We start from the raw sequence: 22,978 nt of genomic DNA, 5'->3' as shown, positions 1-22,978 counted from the left end.
AATACTATGACCATAATTTCAATTATGCTATATGCGGAAAATAGCTATTAACATGAAAATGGATAATAAGAAATACTAGGTAAGAATTACGGATTTAATCGTCATAAAAAATAACAAATCTGAATAAATGATTTTCCACTACATACAACGAGTCCATTACTTATAGTTGAAAATTTTCCCGACAACTCAAGGAGGCCATTGTAATAATCATAATATTTATACTTGAAAACGTGATTCATTGCATGTGATAATAAATAATATAACAATTATAAGGTTTTATTTGCTTACTTTTCCATGAAAATATTAAATCTGTCCAAATATAGATTTCTTATTTGTCATGCATGCATTATTGTTAATATTTGATTGTTACAACAATAGTATCACTTGTAAATAATATTAATGTCTAGAGACTTGATATTGATGTTGCGCTGGTTATCTTGATATGAGATTTGTCATTTATTTTATATTCTTTGAGATGAGCATGTTATTTGTGTTATTATTATGTTTTATTTTCAGCAAAAATTGCTACTATATCTGCTAATGTAAGTTGAGTGTCGATCCTTAATGACACAAATTTTAAGGATTGGAAGGTGAACATTTTTATTGTTTTTGGCTGTATGGATCTAGACCTTGCGATCATGATAGATCAACCTACCGCTCCTACATATACTACTTCATCTAAACAAAGGGTTAGATATGAGAAGTGAGAACTCTCTAACCGCATATCTTATGATCATTAAGCGCGACATACCTGAGGCTTAGTGCGGTGTCTGACAGTGTCAACAAAGCTAAGGAATATCTCGATGAGATTGAGAAGCACTTCGCTAAAAACAATAGGGTGGAAACAAGCACAATTCTGAAGAGTCTGATTTCCATGAAGTATAAAGTTAAGGGAAATACAGATTTTTCCAACTTGCATCATAGTTGAAGACACTTAAGCTTGAATTTTCGGAAAACATGCATCTTATTTCTCTTCCAAATAAGTATGGTCAGTTCAAGATAAGTTATAATTGCCAAAAAGAGAAATGGTCTCTTAATGATCTCATTTCATATTGCGTTCAGGAGGAAGAGAGATTAAAATAACACAACACTGTTCATTATGCAAGCACCTATAAAGATAAGGGCAAGAAAAAAATGAATTAGGCTGCTAATGGCTCACATGCAAAGAAACAAAAGCAAGATAAGAACAAGAAATGTTGTTTTGTTTTTGTTTTTTGTTTTTTTTTGTAAAAGAATGATCATGTCAAGAAATATTGTCCTAAGTACCATACATGTCGTGCAAAGAAAGTTACATTTTCAAGTTTGGTATGTGTTGTGTGTTTTCTTGATTGCTCGCAAGAGCACGACGTCAAGTTATAGTAAAATGTATTTTTGAGTACAAGTGTCAATCCCACGATGAGTGTGTATATAAACGTATATCAATGCTTGTAATTAGAATAGTCCCGACTTTATCTAGAAAATTTAGTAAAATGTTTGTTTTGCTTAAACGGATTAATTGAAAGCAAAGAATTAAACTAATCACTGAGTTGAGAAATAACAATGAGAGAAAATATCTAGAGAAATGATTTCACTAAGTTTCCACTATAATTATTCTCGGTTAAATTTATATTCATGAATTCCAATTATTTAATGACCAAGAACACATAATTATTTTATTCCCCCTTTCCCAAGTGACGAATAAACTGTATCATTCAAATCTCGATTCAAACATTCCTAATAAGAATCTAAATTTAGATGATAAATGCAAACTATATTCTTGCCTAATCCTCGCCAAAGTTATACGCCTTTCGAACGATATAAACATTCAACGATGTGTCTCTAATGATCTATAATCATAGTCCCTCTCTCGAGTTATATAATTAATCAGACAACACACAATTTATGGCCAGTAAATTGCAGTAAAATAAACTCAGAGAACACAATTAAACAAAAGCGGAATTCAATCAAATAAACCATCGAGTCAAATCATCGTATCCACAAAGATATGTCATTCTCTAGACTAGAGAATTAGTTCATGACGAATTCTAAATAAAAACAACACATATTCGAAGTTTTAGACATCAAAATGCAAGAAAATATAAAAGCGAAAGAGTATATGACAAATCCGAAGTGTCGTATCCGTCCCCAGATCCGTCGTTCTTCGTATTTGCGACCGTTTTTCGCACTCTAGATCTTCGTCTCTTCTCCACACCTGTTCTCCTCTGTGTTTTTCTCTCCAAAACGGCTTGTCGATTCTGAACCCTTTTTTTTTCTTTATTTCCGCGTCCGGGCCTTAAATAGAGGCCCATTTGATTCCAACTCGCCGCCATTAACGCCACGGCGCTGGATGAGTGGCGCCTAGGTGTATGTGCTTCGCTGGTGTAGGCGCCGCGACGCTAGATTCTTAACGCCTAGGCGCTTATTCTTCGGCAATGAGGAGCCACAGCGCTACTTAGGCAGCGCCTAGGCGCTTGTCCTTTGCACAAATGAGCGCTGCGGCGCTGTGGCTCTCGTATTTCGCAGTTTCACGCTCAAAAATACCTCTGATTGCTCTAAACCATCAACTAGTTGTTTATTCCTTGCACGACACAAAAACAACAAAAACAGGCGTAATTCTGTCCGAAACCAACATAATTCAAATGAATTAACTTATAAATTAAGTGCAATTCTTGCACTTCTCAGTATGTTCTTTAGTAAATTTAGCTTCAGTATCAAGAAACACTTGGTGGTTCGATTTTGGTGCTACTACTAATATAATTGTTTCAGTGCAGAGTTTTCTGAGCTGACGAAATCCAAGTGAAGCTGAAAGATGCATTTATTTAGCTGATGGCAAGTCGATCAAAGTGGAAGAAATAGATGTTATTAAGTACTAGTTATTATTTAGACTTAATAGATAATTTTTTTGTACCGTCGTTTAGACAGAATTTGGTTTCTATTTTAGTTTGGACAAATTAAGTTATTTTTGTTCCTTTGGAAACAATCGGTTTAGTTTATCTATTAATTCTAATATTATTGGAACTGATTCACTTACAATATATGATAGTCTATATATGCTTGATATGAATGATTCTTATATTGAAACCCTAAATGTGGAATCATGTGGTAATATTCTAAATGTAATAATGAAAACTCAGGTGCATTATGGAACAAGCGATTATGACAATATCTAGAAATAAAGTTGAACGATTTGTATCTGATAGAATTTTTAACTCTGTTGATTTTATAAACTTAAACAATTGTGTCGAATGCATCAAAGGAAAACATACCAAAATAAAGAATAAGGGTGCATATAGAACCACATAAGTATTGGAATTGATAAATACAGATATTTGTGGACCATTTTCATCACCTTGGAATGGTCAACAATATTTTATATCATTCATTGATTATTATTTTAGATATGCATACCTGATTCTTATTCATGAAAATCATAGACATTGGACGTTTTCAAGTCATTTAAGGTTGAATTCGAGAATCAACTCGATAAAAAAATTAAGAAAGTCAGATGTGTTCATGGTGATAAATACTAAGGTAGGAATGATGATTCAGGTGAACAAAGTCCATAACCTTTTGCTCAATGCCAAGAGGGATGTGGAATCATCCCGCAGTACGCCATGTCAGGCTCACCAAGCATGAATTGTGTAGTTGAACAACGAAATCAGACTCTTAAGGATATGGCAAGAAGTATGATCAATCATTCAACTTTACCAGAGTCATTCTGGAGAGAATCATTAAAACAGCAGCTTACATTCTAAATAGAGTACCAACTAAAGTAGCTAATAAAACACCTTATGAGCTTTGGACAGGGCGAAAACCAATTCTAAAACATTTTTATGTTTGGGGATGTCCGGTTGAGGCTAGGCCATATAGACCACAAGAAAAGAACTGGACTCGAGTACAGTCAATAGCAACTTTATTGGGTATTCTGAGCGATCATGAGGCTATAAATTTTATGATCCCAAAGTAAAGAAAATATTTGAGACGAGAGCTACAAAATTTTTTGAGGATATTGAGTTTGGGAGGAAGAATAAAGTAACAGAATTTGTCTTCAATAAGGAATGTGTTATTCAAGACGAAATGATTCATATTCTTATGATTCATAAATATTCATAATTGTATTCCTGTCATCGATCAAGATGTGAAACAAGAACAAAAGACATTGTTAATCAACTCCCAAGCGAACAAAATCAACAGCCTCAAGAACCAGCATCTGACAAACAATTGTCTTTACGGAGGTCCACTAGAGAAAGGAAGAGCTCTATTCCAGATGGTTACATAGTGCTACTCCAAGAACACGAGGAAAACAATGGTATGGCAGAAGACGATCCAATCAACTTTCATCAAGTCATGAAAGATTCAGACGATGATGTAGAAAGATATAAAGCACGTTTTGTAGCTAAAGACTAACTCAATAGTATGAGATTGACTTTAAAGAGATCTTCTCTCCAATTTCATCGAAGCACTCGAGGACAATCATGACACTTGTCGCACACTTCGATATAGAACTCCATCAGATGAATGTCAAGATAGCTTTTCTCAATGGAGACATTGATGAAACAATTTATATGGTGCTGCCAGAACACTTTGCATTGAGAAATCCAAAGAATGTGGTCTGAAAACTTAAGAATTCTATATATGGGTTAAAGCAAGCTTATCGTCAATGATACCACAAGTTTCATCAAATAATTATCTCATTTGATTTTGAGGTGAATGTAGTGGATGATTGTGTGTATCATAAATTCAATGAGAGTAAGTGTATCTTTATGGTTTTATAGTGGATGGTGTTTTTCTTGCCACAAACGATAGAGGTATGTTAAACGATACAAAGGAATTTTTCTATTGACATTTTGAAATGAAAGATCTTGATAACGCCTCATTTGTGTTAGGAATCCAAATACACCGAGATTGTTCTCGAGATATTCTTGGATTGCCACAAAAAGCTATATCGTTAAAGTGCTTAAAAGATTTGGCATGCAAGGTTGCAGCCAGGTAACACCCTGGTCACTAAATGGGAGAAATTTAGTCATAAACAATGCCCTAAAGGAAGTCTCGAGATTCAAGAAATGCAAAATACTCCACATGCTTCGGCTGTAGGAAGTCTTATGTATGCTCAATTTTGTATGCGTCCGGATATTGCATACATTTTTGGAATGTTGGGCAGATATCTAAGCAACCTAGGAACAGATCACTGGAAAGCATCCAAAATGGTAATGAGATACCTAAAAGGAACTACTAATCACATGTTCACATATAAGAGATCGAATAGTCTCGAGATCATAAGATTTTCAGACTTTCGCTTTACGCCAAGATATCATGAGATCCACTTAAGGCAATGTATTTCTTTTGGTTGGCTTAGCTATCTCTTGGGGAAGTGCCAAACAAGCACTAACAGCTTCCTCCACCACGGCGGTTGAATTTATAGCGTGTTACGAAACATCTAATCATGCAATGTTGCTGATGAATTTTGTCATTGGGCTGCATATTCTAGAAAGTGTTCAAAAACCATTGAAATTGTTTGGTGACAATAGATCAGTTGTATTGTATTCAAACAATAATAAGAGCTCAACAAAATCGAAGCATATCGACATCAAGTTCCTTTTTTTCAAAGAAATAGTACAAAATGGACAGATTTCGATAGAACATATAGCCATATAGGCACAAACTCCATGATAGCAGATTATTTTACAAAGGTTCTGACATCCAATGTTTTCCATGAGCACACTACTCATATGGGTGTAATTCAGTTTGATGAAGTCTAGATTTAGTGAGAGTTTGTACTATACATGTTATGATGGATCGGTTCGAGAACCCTTGAAGGTGTTTCAAACACAATATTCTCCATGAGCTTCAATAGCTTATATTCTAAGAATGTATACACCGATGAATTAAATCGAGTTTGGTGTTAAGCCAAACGAAAAATACTTGAAGTAATCATTCGTTAAGAAAGCTGTCTAATTTGAAAGCAATTTAACTTGTGTAAACTGATTAACTGAAGTAAAGGGAATTAGTTCTTGCATATATCAGTTCAGTTATGGTAAGAACTGAACTAATAACTGCTCGAACTGATCAAATCAGTTTTAAAACGAAAATTAAGCAGTTAAGTACACAAGATATTTTTATGGATATCCGGAGACTTCAACTGCTCCTACGTCACCCCTTCTACCACCTCGGGTAGGATTCATTAGAAGACTTTGATTTATACAACACCTTGTACAAACCCACTCAGCTTAGGACTTACCCTACTGCCTAACTGAACTCATAAATTAAATTGAAGGCAGCACCTTTCACCCAATACTTGTTTAAAGTCTGTGTGTCGAAAACTACATACACAAGTTTTACGTCTTTCTGTAAGACCCAATCAGCTATTCTTATAAGCTCAACTCTCTGTATATGTAAGTGGTGATATATGTGTGTGAGAACTGAAGAATGATTACAACGGGAAGGTGTTCTCACACACTGAGGGAAATAAGCTTCTAAACTAAGTTGGTATAACTTTGGTGTATTCCCTCAACTGGGCTGATTGCTTCTTTGTAAGCTGATATGCAATATGCGTACCTTTTCTTTTCTCTGTTTTTTTTTCCCACTTACTTCTCACTGAACTTCATCTTATATTTATAGACGGAAAGCTTGATCTGTAATGCCCATGGGCTGTTCCCGATCCAACTGGCGGGAGTCGGTTATCCCATGGCCCATTACTCAATGACTCCTCCAGCCCAGGCACTGGAGTTTGTACCTCCCCAGACTCGAACCTAAAATCTTCTGGACATATAGATACTTAGCACAAGTCTGGTACGTTTGTACCTCCCCAGACTCGAACCTAAAATCTTCTGGACATATAGATACTTAGCACAAGTCTGGTACCAATTGAGCTAGCTCCAGTGCCTGGGCTGGAGGAGTCATTGAGTAATGGGCCATGGGATAACCGACTCCCGCCAGTTGGATCGGGAACAGCCCATGGGCATTACATGATCGTACAGTGAGACTCAATAATTGTATATGTTGCCGCTTGAATGCGCTCCTTGAAATTTGTGTCTCGACTTTTCCGACAGCCATTCTGGAACATTTTGGCTTTAAGCTTTTCTGCAACGTCCATTATTGTATTATTGATTGTACAAATGCTTTTGTATCATTATGCGTAGCTGGATTCCATTAGATAAGGTTGTCGTGTTCTGCAAACTGATTGATTCATAACTTATGCTTTGAACTGGTCAGTTGAATTGGTCTTGAACTGGTACGGTGAAATCTGTTGACTCGTCAGCTGAACTGATTTCACTGATTCAGTTGAACTGGAAAATTGGGCTTTTTATCAGTTGAGCTCTTCATCAGCTGGCTGGGCTTCTGAAGGTCTTCTGCTGAATCACCTCTCAACTGAACAATCAGTTGACACTTTCAATTTGCTTCTCGAAAGCTTCAGTTTTGGCTCGGGTAACTGAACAGTTCGAAGCCTGATCAGTTACAACTTCCTGCACACTTCGATAAACCATTAGAAACAAAATAACAAATTTTGTTAACATCAAAATCAAGATTACGAACATGAAATGTTCCAACATGTTATGTTTAATTATGTTGTTCAAACTTATGTATTTGGATTTTTTTTTCAGAAATAAAGTTTACTATTTACTTTACACTTTGTCTAACCGAGGTTAAAATTTTGATCTCACTTTGGTAAAGAAGGATCGGTTGAAAACTGACATGAATAGATCAACTTGCATATAATTTTCATGCCACACATTCATGATTGATCCATGTCATTTGATCGTATTGATGGCTTAGTTGTGATAGATACAACAAATACTGCATTGAACTTATTTCGATATAATTAATGGACGAGATTGTTTAAGAAATCATATGGTTCTGATGACAAAAGTTTTGAGCTCATTAAGTTTAACACATTTATAAGATTACGCATATGATCAGTGAGGGATTGTTGGAATTTTAGGGGTCATAACCGTAGTTATAAATGCTTAAATGTCATCATTTAAATAAGTCAGAAATTGATGTGGTCTAATTTAGAATAAAAATTGACTTAAGGCCTTAATTTCATGATATTATTGTGTGGATATTGTATATGATATTTCTGAATTTTTAAGGGGTCAAATAAAAAATAATGAAAATTTGTTTAATTATAAAAGAAGATTATGGTCCGAATTTTGCATAAAATCGATTAGTTTTGTTTCTCATCGACGAAACTCTGTGGTTTGGAAGGAAAACTACAATATTGAATATCATTACCCATAGTCGTCTACAACTCATAGATTTTGGTATGCTTCCACAATTCTGATTATTATTTGTTTGATTTCTTGAGAATTGGATAGAATTAATGTATTTTTTTTTTCCATGTTTGAGATATTGAATCCAGTTGTTTGTTTATCATCACCGGGAGAAGGAAGGTGAACAAGAAGCAAGTGAGACAGAAGCGGCGGCGATGTTTTGACGTGGGAGGAGGCCGGTTGAGGTGATTGTGGAGCTTGGTCTTATTGGAGGGTGGTTGGTCATTTTGGAGATAGTGAAGTGGATGGTGTGGGCTAATAAAGAGTGGCAAATTTTGCTTTTCATTTAAATTTTCTTCAAAAACAAGTAGTACCTTTGTTTCTCATTATTCTTCTTTTATCAAGTGACCATTTCTCCCTGTCTTTCAAAATATTAATATAGAATCATAATTTACGTTATATTGGTAAACATGTAATACGAATGAGAAGATTGTAATATTTGAGTTTGAAATATAATGTAATCTATTCAATCTGGTATAGTGCAGAGTCTATTTCGTCTTAAAATCCACATGTTAATCAAACAACGACTCTAAAATTACAAAAGCATCCACAGAGTAACGTGAAATGGGGGTCGATGGATCTAGTAAATCTTTCATGTGAAATATGGAAGCTGCTGACGACTGACGAGAGTGTTAAATTGAATTCCGGCCAAATTTGTCCAACTATTTATTTCCACAGCCTACTTACTTATATGATCCAATTTTCCCAACAAGCCTAAAAATAGCTAAATATGTCATATTCCAAATCTATGCATATAAATCCAACTTAATTCAGTATCCCGAAGCTGTTTCTAATTTATGTCAACTACATCGCGTATGAATCGAACCAACATTAGAACAAAAATTTTTGGAATCAAAATCACCAACAATATCACCTCCTATCTATCTCTAAGAAGAAAAACTATCATTGAAAACGATAAAATAAAAAATAAAAAATAAATAAATGAGGTTTGTCTACGGAAAAAGAGAATAAAAAATCAAGAAATTGCATTGAATCCGAAGCGAGTCAAATTTCGGCTGATATGGCTTCCGTCGGTTGGAGTCATGCCTGGCGGTGAACCGGGAAACTTTTCTACCCCGGTCAACATTGAGGTAGGTTGGAGTCAATCCCTCGCCATGCTTTATGATATGGCCCTTACAGAAACCGACAGATGTGAAATTCGATGCATGCTCGTATTGGTGAGGTGAGATTGATTAGATGTAGATGCGGGTTGTAACAGCATAAAGAAAATATTTAAGTATGGCGAAACTTTCAGGGATGGGAGCTAAAGCAAGTATGATTAGGTGTTTAATTGGGTTCAGTGCTTAGTGCAGAATCGGAAGACATCGTACTTTTCTCCCCGCGATAACTCATTTGGGAGAGCATCTCCGGTTGGAAGAAACTCTCCTCTCATAAATTCAGTCAGCTATTCGATCGTTAACAAACGAAGTAGTCTTGTCATTTACTCTTAATCCAAGGTTTATTACATTAAAAACAATTCCGAATCAAAGAAAAAGGTCCAAAATGCATACATCTGGTCGAGACCACAACGTTCAAATTTCAATAATACTATCGATGCACCACATAAAATATGGAGTAGGTTAATTGTGACGCCGTCTCACTGACTTAGTGCGCCAGATTCCCCAGTTCCCCCAAATATAATTTTCATCATTCAAAACAAACCAACAACTTTCATTAATCCCAAAACAACCCCTAATCGACCGGTAACAGAGAGTTTAACATGATGAGTAGCACCAAGTCCCAGTATTTATCCAAAATTACAAAACAACCCCAACAATATCGAGATCACACTTTCTACCTCCCTCCTGTGGCTCTCCCTACCATGTCCTTGTACCTGATAATAGAGTCCAGCCTCTGAAGCTTCAACTGCTGCTTAAATTTGTTGATAAAATCATCAGCTTTTGCATCCACTTGTTCATCACCGTCTGAGACTTTAGCGTTCCCATTCTCCTTCACAGTCGCCGGCCTCCGCCCCTCGACAATGTCCTCTTCTTCAAGATGACGAAAAGGGGATTTCAAACTGGCCGATTTCTTCATTCTTGCAGGGAGTTTGGCCGGGATCTCGCCGGAAGCAGGTTCCGTGTCTGATTTAGTCCTGCTAAAGTGACCGCCTTGTAGGTGACTGTAAATTTCATCCATGGTTTGCCACTCAGTTTCTTCACCTTTCTCTTCATGGGCAGGTTTAAAACCTTCCAAGCTCGAATCTTTCGGTTCAAAAATGAATTGGGTTTGCGTTTCTAGGGGATTCTGTACATGGGCTTGTTCGAAAATGAATCCACCTTGTGACTGGGAGGTTGTTTCAAGATTTTCTGGGGGATTTTCCTGGAAAAAATAGTGGGTCTGTGTTTCAAAAACTTGAGCTTGAAACTGGTTGTCGGAATCTGCGCTAGATTTTTTATTAATAGACAAATTTAGAGTATCATGAGATGTGAAGTGCGGGTGAAAATTGATAGATTTCAAACGCTGGAGAAAAGAGGATGACTTGGAGATTTTGGGCTGATTGTTTTCATTTTGAGATGAACTTTCTTGCAAGTTTTGAGGTTGTTCTTGAGTGGTAAAAGTAGAGGTAAGAGTTATAGTACCTATCATGAGATTTAGAAGTACAAAAAGAACAGTGGGAGTGAACCAGCTGTTCATGAATGCCCATATCGAAGAAGGTATTGCAGATGCAGATTCAGATTCTTCGAGCATTGTCTCTGTTGAAAAAGTTTGGTTCTTGACAAAGATAAAGATGTTATCTGAGAGAAGAGTTTGGGATGTGGTAAAAGAAAATGGGAGTGGTGGGTGGAGTTGGTATCTCCCAAAAATAAAGTGTAAGTTATGGTTGCTTTAAACTTATTACCTGGATTTATTAAGCATGAATGAAACGTAAATTCATATTTGAATCCAGAGACCTTTTTTATTATGAAATATTAATTTTGGTGGACATTCATACCGAATTCTTTTTTTAGGAAATACCGACTCCATTTTTTAATTTTACTAGAATCGATCAAATTCAGATTTCTTTCCCCGCACTTCGGCCGTTTTCTATTTGTCTGATTTGAGAACCGTACGATATTATGTTCGGTTATGAGTTACGAACTTATTGTCCATGCAATTTAACCAATTGAATTTTTTTTAAAAAAATATGGGCTCGTAGTAGATTTTGAAATTTTTTTATGGGAAGAAATCCCGAGTAGGATGGACGGTTCAGTTGCAGTTCATCTTCTTAAGCATGCTTAATCATGGTGTTTTTTTAATTATAATTGAAATCGAAAGAAGAACGAGATTATAAAATTTTAAAAAAACATATGAAAGTTGGAATAATTTTTCATAATAAATTACAACATTTTTTGTTAAGAGATTTGTTTTTATTTTGATGGAGCCGTTTAGCAAAAATTGGGTAGATTTTTGTAGAGAAATGGACAAAATAGAAAATGATGGGTGTTGGATTTTAATTAAAAGTAGTGATGATAGGGACAGGACAGCAGAACATCGAAGTGGGAGTTCCCGTTCCCATACGAGCACCTTTAATTTATTCAGGGCTGTTTTTTTGTGTTATGAGTTTGATTCATTTGTTATGTTTGCTTGGACAACCTGAAAATAGATTTGTCGTTGGAAACTTGATTCCTTCAAACCTCGGCAACCGATTAAAATTGATTGGGTTATTCCTTATTTTGAAGAAATCTAGAAAGCTAGATTAGCCGGCTTACACAGCTTATTCAGGAGAATAAATAGTCCAAGCTCCTCATGCCATCTATCATGGCCTTCTTTTGACGATTCATGTAAGTTTAAGTATTGGTTTTCTTGAATTTCACTTTTGTCATCCAAGCGGTGACTTCATCAACAGAGAATCGTGGGCATGATGATATCATTATCAAGGAGATTCATTCTCTCTTTTTCATTGTATTGCTCATCATGCACTTTCTCATCCTTCATTATTTTCTTGGATCGAAGGTGTCTTTCTATGATCAGCTTCAGTGATTTTGTATTTTCTAGGCATGGTAGGAGGAATTTTTTGCAGGAGGCATCAAGAAAGAAGGCAAGGAAGCATGTGGTGTGGCATCTTCCTTTCCACTTTACACGTCGGCCAATAGTCGTCCTTAAAATAGCTGCTAGATCTTTTGTCCATGGTGGGTCGAAACAACCCTTTATTTTCTCATGTTAAAGTCCAAAAAAATTATGGGGTGGCTGGCTCATCAATTTGTACTTGTTAGGGCTAAGCTTAATCGATCAATAAGATGCCACTCTATCAAAAACGCGAGATATCCTCCAAAGGGCATAAATTTTGAGTTTGTTCAGGGTACTACCACTCTCAAGCTATTTTGAAATCTAATTGTTACGAATGTCTATTCCAGATAAAAAAATAATAATTAATTTAGTACAACAGCGTTTATCGTTTACCTTACTAGTGTAGCTTGCATGTTATTTCGTTGATCCATGATTTATCCGGTGCATATCGAACGTCATAGAAAAAAATATTCATTACTATTTGTTTTTAAATTGACTTTCTAATTTATAAATTAATTATATTTTATCACTGTGAGAGGGTATCAGAAATTTATATAATGAGATGAGTTGACCGGATAATATTTATATTAAAAAATAATATTTTGAAATATAAAATAATAATATTTTTATGAACAGAGTTGAGATAGTTTGTGAAACGGACTTTCGAGTTTGTGTGATAATTTGTTTGAATGAAGTAGTTTTAAGGGTATTTAGTTGAATTGAATCAAATGAGACGCTAAAAGAATGAACGAATAATAATCACTTCTGCGCTGACTCGACTACTTTGTTTCAGAAAGTGTCGACACCGTGTTGCTCAGTTCTCTCGCAAACCGCACAAAAATCCTTTGGTTCCAAAAGTGTCGACCTCTCTTTCTGATCTGGATTACCCATTTTGTTCCGTCCCACGATTTCATTTCATGCATATCGATTCTATTTACTCACCCAGTGTTTCGTGCTTTGTGTCGGTAGTCTGCTGAATTTAACACGAAACTCCAATAACGGTGGAACTAAATCGAGTGGTTTGATTGACGCCATGTCATATCTCGAGGCTCTCTCTTTCGTTGCGATTAAGAGTGGTTTCTCTTGAAAAATTTCACTGTTTCTTGGGTTATTTTAAGATGAAAAAATATGATCTTTCTGCCATTTTTAGTTGGGAATTTTCGTGATTGTTCTGTAGGATTTGTTGCCGGTGATCTGGAGTGGGAATATCAGAGGGAACATACAGTTTTACTCGGGTAAATCCTTCCTGAAAGTTTCTGGATACGTGCAAAAGATTGATCTTTGTATTCTCGGTTTTGCATTTTATCATGAGGTCAAGAAACGAGGATTATTTAAGAGAATTTTTTGTCGTGTGAATAACTCGATTTTGACTGTTTTATAATGCCATTTAAGTTCCATTCTTCGTCTTTCATGGTGAAAAGTTTTGATTTTGGTTGAATTTGTTGAAGTTAATTAGCTTAGTCGTTTGCGTTTGAAGTATTTTAGGACTGAATTTTCATTAATTTTATTCAAATGAAGGTTTATAGTGCTATTTTCCCGTTCCTTATCAGCATTATGTGTTAAGCTCAGGAGCTGGGACGATCAGCATTCAAAATACCCACTTCTCACTAGCGTTCAAAATACATGAATTCATGATCACCTGGAAATGGTTTCTCGTTGACATTATTATTCAGCATAAATACAGTTGCTTTGCTCGTGAATGCTATTATTTTACCGGATGTATGTTGTTTGTCGACAGTCTTTTGTGTTTGTGGCAAGTGTAGGATTACATAGCTTTGATTTTGTTGCTGATTCGTTAATGTTGCTGAAAATCTCTCTCTTAATTTACATCTTTTGTTTCTCTTTGGGAATTCTCAGTTTAGCCAAATACGTGCTCTTTGCCGTTTTTTATTTATGAGCAACACACAAATTGTCTGGATTGTGTGTGATGATACAGACTCAAATTTTCGATTTCATATCAGGGATTCTGTTTATTGATTTTGATCTACCGAGGTTCCAAAATTTATATGCTTTTTTCATAGAACTAATTCCGATAATTATAGTGTTCTGAACGCACAGGGGTTAATGCAATGGCCCTCTCTAAGACGAAAACGTTTGAAATTTTATGTGCTATTTTTATAAAGTCGCAAGTGTGCCGGCCCCTCCGAATTTCTGGGTCCGCCCCTCGATAATTAAAATTTCCATGCTTAGCTATCTAAATTGTTTGCCTCCCACACAAGTTTAATTCTCCTTGTTGCTTTTTCTTCGGGGGTTTTAATAGACTTATTTCAACAAAAGCTTTCTCAATCCATGTCCAACACCGTATGTGGCCCTCAAGACGAGGAATCGGAAGGATGTCGGGACGCAGACTATGCTCTCATCCTTAAAATGGTGGCGATTGCAGCCATTCTTACTGCAGGAGTCTGTGGTGTGGCCATTCCTCTACTCGGCAAGAAACGCCGGTTCCTCGGGACTGATTCAAACCTCTTTGTAACTGCCAAAGCATTCGCCGCCGGTGTAATCCTCGCCACAGGATTTGTCCACATGTTACCCGATGCCATTTCATCGTTGACAAGCCCTTGTCTTCCGGAAATACCATGGTCCAAGTTTCCATTTTCTGGTTTTATTGCAATGATGGCTGCATTGGCCACATTATCAGCTGATTTTATCGGTACTCAGTTCTATGCGAGGAAACAGGAAAGGCAAAGCCCCATTGTTACTCGGTCCAATTTGTTAGATACGGTATCTGAATCAGGGATCATTCAAGTGGAGCCAAGGGGGTGGAACAGTAAAGTGTTTGGAGAAGAAGAAGGCGGTGCGATGCACATCGTTGGAATGCATGCACATGCGGCACATCACGGACACAGCCACTCACAAGAAGAGGGAGCCTGTGAAGGGCGTATTCCAGAGCATTCACACAGTCATTCCCCCTCACATGGGATTGGACACGGAAACGATGACACGGGAATTAGACACATTGTTGTTTCACAGGATGGAATTAGCCCCTACCAAACCAAAACCAAATGGAAATACTTATGATCTTTTTATAAAACAAATTTCACCCCTAGGATTGTTCTCACCACCAGTTGTTTTGGTATCTGAAATGACCGCTTTCCGGCACCTTCTAATTTTCCCCCCCAGTAATTTAGTTCATAAATTTTGTAGTTCACAATTTTCTGTAGGGGTGTCAGCGGACTTGGGAATATGCATGAATCTATCCAGCGTCATCCGTATGACTAGGAGTCTTTTAAGATCTATGACAAGAAAAATAGTAGTCATTTCATGATTCCAGAGTTGATACAAACTTCCTCGCATCTGAGAGAGATTATTTTTTGCAGGGTTTAGAACTTGGGATTGTGTCACATTCTGTGATAATCGGTCTATCCCTTGGAGTTTCACACAGCCCGTGTACAATTAAACCGTTGATTGGAGCACTTTCATTTCATCAGTTCTTCGAGGGCTTTGCTCTAGGAGGCTGCATTTCACAGACTCGTTTTAGGACCCTTCACTCGACATTAATGGCATGCTTTTTTGCCTTGACAACCCCCATAGGGATTGCTGTGGGGATCGGGATTTCCTCGATTTATAATTCTAACAGCCCACGAGCTCTAGTTATCGAAGGAGTGGTGGACTCAGTATCTGCTGGAATTCTTGTGTACATGGCTTTGGTGGATTTGATTGCTACTGATTTCTTGAGCAAGAGAATGAGCTGCAATGTAAGGCTTCAAGTGTTGTCATATTTTGCTTTGTTCGTAGGTGCCACAATGATGTCTTTGCTTGCGTTATGGGCCTAACTTGTACTATCTTCCATTTTTTGATTTGGACGATATTAGATTTTGCGATGACAATAACTAATACATACCCCTTCAATTCCATGATGTGAGTTGGGTTGATTGGGTTGGGTAATCATGTAGGATTTCACTGGTAGGATTCAATTGCATTCCTAAATATATCGCATATATTCTTCGATTCAATCTTTATAAATAATTAAGAGGGAGCCATCGAGATGTGCGCCATGATACTTGTAGATTTTTGTTTTATAAATCTGTAAAAAAAATAATTATTGTTCAGAAACGTTTGCAAATGCTATCTATAACTATTACCCATCTACAGAATATACATTTGGCTTAAAGGCGAGATCACAATGTATTTAGTCCAAGTTTTCAATTTTTTTTTTTTTAAAAAAAAAACTTTGATACAAAGGCTGCCAACAGAACCTGGCCTAGATTTCAATGTATCACAAGGCAAGGCCCCACACTAAGACAAGATACACCAACTCCCCTCATTGATTCTCAAGCCACCAACCAAACTTAATTCGGAACAGTTACTGTCATTCAATCTTTCATTAGTGTGGTATAAAATATAGAGATTGAAATATATAAAAAAAAAATGTAGTTCCTTAGTTGGCATTAAAAAATTCAGAAACTGTAGAATATCCAAATAAAATATTTGCTGGTTCTTGGGAAAAAACACAACCTAGCACATAATTTATTTAGAAAAAAAATTTAATTTTGCGGTAAAAGCTTTTGTATCCAATCGCAACATCCACCCTTTTATTAAAATTTCATTTATTGTATTACTAAATATGGTTTTTATTCTTTATTGGTACAGTAGTAACTTTTTGTCTAACTAAATTTGTTTTCGAATGCAATTACACACACAATTTCCGGAGTCAATTAAAGTTGTAATATTTTATTTGTTGAGTTATAATTTTACGACAAATAGTGAACACCTTGGTCCAATTTGTATCACCTTTTAAAAGAAAGAAATCACATGATGAATATCTTAACTTTGTTATTTTATTACCACTCAAAATAAGATAAGCCAATCAAAAAAAAATAAGATAAGCCAAGAGTGTGAGAAAATCATTTTGATCCATTGAATCTCAATCTCTTTGCCCTTCCATACTAATAGAGGTGAATTCACAAAAGGCTGGATTTTTACCCAAAAACCATTGGCTGCAACCATTCACCACCAAATCTTGAATTTCTCCGATTCTGCTAGGCCTTTATGTGCTGGTGAGTACCTCACCTCAGCAACCCCATCCATTATCACTATCAGATCACTAATATATAAATTTTATTTTAAAAAAAAAAAAAAAAAAAAACTCTTTTCATATCATAGAGAGTTCAAAAAGCAAAGCTAGGCTTTGGTGATCATCCTCCATCCCTTGTTGGGGTGTTTTTCCATCTTAAGATAAACAATCTACATAAAAAATGGAGCGCGCTCGCAAACTGGTGAACCGGGCCATTCTCAAACGCCTGGTTTCAGAATCCAAGCAGCAACGCGGCGGCGGATCAACCAGCCCAGTATCAATGTACAAATCCTCCAGGTACGTCTCCTCGTTATCTCCGAGCGGTATACCCGGTGGCAGTAATGTTTTTAAGGTTTCCGCTTCGAATCCGAGGAGTTTGCTGCATTACACGAGCACCCGATCCATTTCTATGGAGGTCCTGAAACCGAGCGACACCTTTCCGCGCCGCCATAACTCGGCAACGCCGGAAGAGCAATCCATAATGGCTGAATCTGTGGGTTTCAATAGTCTTGATTCACTCATCGATGCAACTGTGCCTAAATCTATTCGTATTGATAAGATGACGTTGCCTATTTTTGACAAGGGCTTGACAGAGGCACAGATGCTTGAACATATGAAAGATTTGGCATCTAAAAACAAGATTTTTAAGTCATATATTGGAATGGGATACTATAATACTTATGTTCCCCCCGTAATCTTGAGGAATATAATGGAGAATCCAGGGTGGTATACTCAGTATACGCCTTATCAGGCTGAGATTGCACAAGGGAGGCTCGAATCCTTATTAAATTTTCAGACGATGGTGACAGATCTCACTGCTCTGCCAATGTCGAATGCTTCCTTGCTGGATGAGGGGACTGCGGCTGCTGAGGCTATGGCTATGTGTAACAATATTCAGAAGGGGAAGAAGAAAACGTTTATTATTGCTAATAATTGTCACCCGCAGACCATCGATGTGTGCAAGACTAGAGCTGATGGATTTGATCTTAAGGTGGTTGTGTCAGATGTTAACAAGATTGACTATAAGTCGGGGGACGTCTGCGGGGTGCTGGTTCAGTATCCGGGGACTGAGGGTGAGATTTTGGACTACGGGGAGTTCATTAAGAATGCTCATGCCAATGGGGTTAAGGTTGTCATGGCCTCTGATTTACTGGCTTTGACACTGTTGAAGCCACCAGGCGAATTGGGTGCAGATATTGCGGTTGGCTCGGCTCAAAGGTTTGGTGTACCCATGGGTTATGGAGGCCCACACGCTGCTTTTTTGGCTACTTCCCAAGAGTATAAGAGGATGATGCCCGGAAGAATTATCGGTGTTAGTGTTGATTCTTCAGGAAAGCCTGCTCTTCGTATGGCTATGCAGACGAGGGAACAGCATATTCGGCGTGACAAGGCTACAAGCAACATCTGCACTGCTCAGGTGTGTGATCTTCGTCTGCCTTGTCTTTGCTTTTTCAAGATTTCTCTGTGTATAATCTTTTTCATATCCTGGTCCTTGTATTCATACAAAGATGTTTTTTGAACACTGCCAGCGTTTCAACTTCACTGAAGTTGATTCTAAATGCCAAACTGAGAGATAATAGGAGCATACAACACTACTCCAGCTCATAGATGGAATGAATTTTTCTATATTTAATTCCTACTGAAAGTATAGCAGCAAATATTTACGTTGAATATATCCTTTTCCGTTCATGTAGGCGTTACTTGCAAACATGGCTGCTATGTATGCTGTTTATCATGGACCAGAAGGCCTTAAAACTATATCCCAAAGAGTCCATGGACTGGCTGCAACCTTTGCTGCTGGATTGAAAAAGCTTGGGACTGTAGTAGTCCAGAGCCTTCCCTTCTTCGACACTGTGAAGGTCAAATCTGCAGACTCAAAGGCCATTGCCGATGCCGCTTGCAAGAGTGAAATAAACTTACGTATTGTGGACAAGAATACTGTAAGCACGCAATTAATCTTTGTGTCTCTTGATAAATAGGTATAATTAGTTCCAAATAGTCTTCCCCTTTATGACTCAGATCACCGTTTCATTTGACGAAACAACTACCTTAGAAGACGTGGACAAGCTGTTTGAAGCATTTGCCTGTGGGAAGCCTGTAAGTCTGATGCTTGTTTCTTTGTAGGAGGGTTAAAGCTTTAGTTTAGGACGTGAGGTTGATAATCATGATCAACAGGTGACGTTTACTGCTGAGTCTCTCGCACAGGAGGTTCAAAATCTGATTCCTTCAGGGCAAGCCAGGGGGAGTCCATACCTGACTCACTCTATATTCAACTCGTAAGGCCAGATAATAAAAGGTTGATCATGGGGATCATTGTTTGAAGGGATAATCTAACGTCTACATTGCATTTGTAGGTACCACACAGAGCATGAGCTTCTAAGGTACCTTCATAGGCTTCAATCAAAGGATCTATCGTTGTGCCACAGCATGATTCCATTGGGATCCTGTACGATGAAGCTGAATGCAACGACAGAGATGATGCCAGTCACCTGGCCTGCATTTGCAGACCTTCATCCTTTTGCCCCAATCGAGCAGTCCAAGGGCTACCAAGTTAGTATAAACTATTTAAATTATGACATCCCTCTATCTTTATCTTTGCAAGTGGAATTTCATACGCGCCAATGTTTATGTTATATCGATGCATATTATATTCTTCTTTCAGGAAATGTTCAAAAATTTAGGTGAAATGCTGTGCACAATTACTGGGTTTGATTCCTTCTCTCTACAACCCAATGCCGGTGCTGCTGGAGAGTATGCTGGACTTATGGTCATCCGGGCATATCACATGGTATTTTTGGCTACCTCCATGAGAAATTAGAAATGTTGCGACACTGTACAATGTCAATCTTGAAATTTCATATGCACTCGACCTTACTTTTGATATCAGTGACATTCTTTAACACGCCAGTTAAATTCTTATATAGTCGAGAGGAGACCACCACCGAAATGTATGTATCATCCCAGTGTCGGCACATGGAACAAACCCTGCAAGTGCTGCCATGTGTGGTATGAAAATCGTTGCAGTTGGAACTGATGCAAAGGGAAATATTAACATTGAAGAGCTACAGAAAGCAGCAGAAGCAAATAAAGAGAACTTGGCTGCTCTTATGGTGTGGATAAACCATCATTCTCATAGTTCTCTCAATGTGCTTCTTTGTCATTTTCGTATGGCTAGTGTTGATACATTTTCTGCGTGAATTCAGGTTACCTATCCTTCAACCCATGGAGTTTACGAGGAAGGCATCGATGAAATATGCAAAATAATTCACGACAATGGTGGACAGGTTTACATGGATGGAGCTAACATGAACGCTCAGGTACTGTAAGCCTAACATTCTTCTGCGCCAATACGCAATGCTTAAGTTGTTAGCTTAGACAACTACTCAGTTTATTATTAAACTTTTCCCATGTTTGCCAAAAAAGATGGTGTGTTTTTTAAGACTTGCTCAATCCTTTTTTGTGCTTAAATAGGTTGGTTTGACAAGCCCCGGATTTATCGGTGCCGATGTTTGCCATCTCAATCTTCATAAAACATTCTGTATTCCCCATGGTGGAGGTGGACCTGGTATGGGGCCAATTGGGGTGAAGCAGCACCTAGCACCATTTCTACCTTCACATCCTGTGGTAAGCAAAAATTCATTACGTATCAGTATCTGTAATTGTGGTAAGCAAAAATTCATTACGTATCAGTATCTGTAATTGTGACGCAATATTTTTCTAAATTTTAAGTGTGATTTTTTCTTGAAAATACATGTCTTCGCATCCACAACATGACCCACTCATTAGTCCCACCTCAGCCCCTGTCTCGGTTCTCCTCTCACTCATCGATGACACATGCTTTTAAATGATAAATGCAGATACCCACAGGAGGTATACCAGCACCGCCTCAATCTCAGCCCCTTGGTACTATTTCTGCCGCACCTTGGGGCTCTGCTCTCATTTTACCCATATCATACACTTATATTTCCATGATGGGATCAAAGGGGTTAACTGATGCATCTAAGATAGCTATCTTGAATGCAAACTACATGGCAAAACGGTTGGAGGTCTCTGGTTCTTGAACCCTTTATCTCTAGTAAAAAGTTGGCCCTAAAATATATCTCTACTAACATTAAACTCCTTTTTGGCTAACAGGATCATTACCCCATTCTTTTCCGGGGCGTCAATGGGACAGTTGCCCACGAGTTCATTGTAGATTTGAGAGGATTTAAGGTGATAGTATCTGTACCTCACCTTCATCCATATAAAGCTTCCCTTTAATTTCTTATTTAAAGTGGCAATCTTTTGCCATAGAATACTGCCGGAATTGAGCCTGAAGACGTTGCAAAACGTCTAATTGACTATGGATTTCATGGACCGACAATGTCATGGCCCGTTCCTGGTACACTCATGATTGAACCTACAGAAAGTGAAAGCAAGGTGAAGCAAAAGTTTTTAAGCATCATTGTCGCCCAACAAACATCTTTCACATTTGGGATTCTTAATTTGCTTCATTCTATTTACAGGCAGAGCTTGACAGGTTCTGTGATGCTCTTATCTCCATCAGAGAAGAAATTTCACTTATTGAGAAAGGAAAAGCTGACATCCACAACAATGTTCTCAAGGTATTGTTGAACTTAGGATTCTTTTATGACAAAGGGATCCAGTTTTATATATTAGCTTCTTCATTTGTTTGCTGGTACTGGTTTTCAATGGTATACGTTGTTCCAGGGGGCTCCTCATCCACCATCATTGCTCATGGCCGATACCTGGACTAAACCATATTCACGTGAATACGCTGCTTACCCTGCTGCTTGGCTCAAAACCGCAAAGTTTTGGCCAACTACAGGTGTGTCCAGAAGCTATTGGTCTTTTCTGATTCCATTTTTGGGGTTTTATTTTCTTTCTTTTTTAACATCTGAACAATAATCAGAGAGCAAAGAGAGAAAATGCAATATGAAACAAATATGATGTTCGGGCCTAAGGACTACATCCATGGTCAAATGCCTGATGCATAGAAGTTTTTAATTCTGGCTTAAATTTCAAATGCATTCAATACGCTTTATATAGTATGAGGACACCATGAACATGATAGTATACATTATGATTTAAAATTTGTAAAACAATATATTGTAATATCCCATCCCACATATCCGCTCATCGGTAATGAACTTGTGGGTCCTAGGGCGTGGCAGTTGTTTCTCAGATAATTGAGTTCTACAACTGAAATTGTGTAATCTCTTTATGACAATTTTGTTTTGCATCACAGGACGTGTGGACAATGTATACGGTGATCGCAACCTTATCTGCACTCTCCTTCCGGTATCACAGATGGCTGAAGAAGCGGCTGCAGCCACTGCATGAGAGTTTTGAAGAATTCTTGGGTTCACTTCTGTCTTCTTGTTGTACATAACAGGTGTAAAATACTCACTGTTACATTCAATATCAGTAATACAATTGTTGCTGATAGCAACTTTCTTTTATCCTAATCAATCACCGCTTATTTCTTATTCCCCCACTCTCGTTAGTCTTTTACATAACAGGGGGTTAGTTTTTACATTTTGAGTCACTTCTGGTAATTTCATCCCAGCTGATAAAAATTATGTTTATTTGATCATTTGTTTCTTGACTGATACAAACAAATATTATTGTAGTGTAAAGATATGTTTCACCGTTAAACGTAAAAAAAAAACATAACATACATATTTTGTCCTTCCGAAGAAGCAGAAAAGACATTGAATCTATT

At 37.3% G+C, this 22,978-nt stretch overlaps 3 protein-coding genes across 5 annotated transcripts; 2 read left to right on the top strand and 1 right to left on the bottom strand.

Annotated features, from left to right (window-relative positions):
* Window positions 1-9,704: 9,704 nt before the first annotated feature.
* Window positions 9,705-11,085, bottom strand: LOC140961383 (uncharacterized). Its single transcript, XM_073419873.1, has one exon. The coding sequence runs from the start codon at window positions 10,938-10,940 to the stop codon at window positions 10,044-10,046; it is 897 nt and encodes a 298-aa protein (XP_073275974.1). The 5' UTR covers window positions 10,941-11,085; the 3' UTR covers window positions 9,705-10,043.
* Window positions 11,086-12,234: 1,149 nt separating this feature from the next.
* On the top strand, window positions 12,235-16,164 carry LOC140961384 (zinc transporter 4, chloroplastic-like). Of its 2 annotated transcripts, XM_073419874.1 has the most exons (4): window positions 12,235-12,361; window positions 13,417-13,474; window positions 14,500-15,205; window positions 15,553-16,164. In XM_073419874.1, the coding sequence occupies exons 1-4, from the start codon at window positions 12,359-12,361 to the stop codon at window positions 16,010-16,012; spliced, it is 1,227 nt and encodes a 408-aa protein (XP_073275975.1). In that variant the 5' UTR covers window positions 12,235-12,358; the 3' UTR covers window positions 16,013-16,164. The 2 variants fall into 2 exon arrangements, 1 of the variants encoding a protein (XP_073275975.1); XR_012172342.1 differs by lacking the exons at window positions 12,235-12,361; window positions 14,500-15,205 and having other exon boundaries at window positions 12,757-13,474; window positions 15,557-15,785.
* Window positions 16,165-17,169: 1,005 nt separating this feature from the next.
* Window positions 17,170-22,715, top strand: LOC140961807 (glycine dehydrogenase (decarboxylating), mitochondrial-like). Of its 2 annotated transcripts, XM_073420513.1 has the most exons (16): window positions 17,220-17,236; window positions 17,343-18,670; window positions 18,948-19,193; window positions 19,273-19,350; window positions 19,429-19,529; window positions 19,608-19,803; window positions 19,916-20,041; window positions 20,178-20,363; window positions 20,457-20,570; window positions 20,725-20,877; window positions 21,111-21,299; window positions 21,388-21,465; window positions 21,547-21,672; window positions 21,759-21,857; window positions 21,964-22,081; window positions 22,502-22,715. In XM_073420513.1, the coding sequence occupies exons 2-16, from the start codon at window positions 17,435-17,437 to the stop codon at window positions 22,594-22,596; spliced, it is 3,141 nt and encodes a 1,046-aa protein (XP_073276614.1). In that variant the 5' UTR covers window positions 17,220-17,236; window positions 17,343-17,434; the 3' UTR covers window positions 22,597-22,715. The 2 variants fall into 2 exon arrangements, with proteins under 2 accessions (XP_073276613.1, XP_073276614.1); XM_073420512.1 differs by having other exon boundaries at window positions 17,170-18,670.
* The last annotated feature ends 263 nt before the right edge of the window (window positions 22,716-22,978 follow it).

Source organism: Primulina huaijiensis, chromosome 16 (genome assembly GCF_012295235.1).
Source record: "Primulina huaijiensis isolate GDHJ02 chromosome 16, ASM1229523v2, whole genome shotgun sequence".
NCBI classification, from domain to species: Eukaryota; Viridiplantae; Streptophyta; class Magnoliopsida; order Lamiales; family Gesneriaceae; genus Primulina; species Primulina huaijiensis.
Note: the sequence above shows the minus strand (reverse complement) of the source record. Positions and strands in the feature narration are given on the sequence as shown.

Excerpts from the sequence above, each read along its gene's own strand:
- LOC140961383 (XM_073419873.1), bottom strand. The coding sequence starts at position 10,940 with ATGCTCGAAGAATCTGAATCTGCATCTGCAATACCTTCTTCGATATGG.
- LOC140961384 (XM_073419874.1), top strand. Across the intron at positions 13,475-14,499 it reads GAACATACAGTTTTACTCGG|ACTTATTTCAACAAAAGCTT; the intron begins GTAAATCCTTCC and ends GGGTTTTAATAG. Across the intron at positions 15,206-15,552 it reads ATTAGACACATTGTTGTTTC|GCAGGGTTTAGAACTTGGGA; the intron begins ACAGGATGGAAT and ends AGATTATTTTTT.
- LOC140961807 (XM_073420512.1), top strand. The coding sequence starts at position 17,435 with ATGGAGCGCGCTCGCAAACTGGTGAACCGGGCCATTCTCAAACGCCTG. Across the intron at positions 18,671-18,947 it reads GCAACATCTGCACTGCTCAG|GCGTTACTTGCAAACATGGC; the intron begins GTGTGTGATCTT and ends CCGTTCATGTAG. Across the intron at positions 20,364-20,456 it reads AGAACTTGGCTGCTCTTATG|GTTACCTATCCTTCAACCCA; the intron begins GTGTGGATAAAC and ends GCGTGAATTCAG.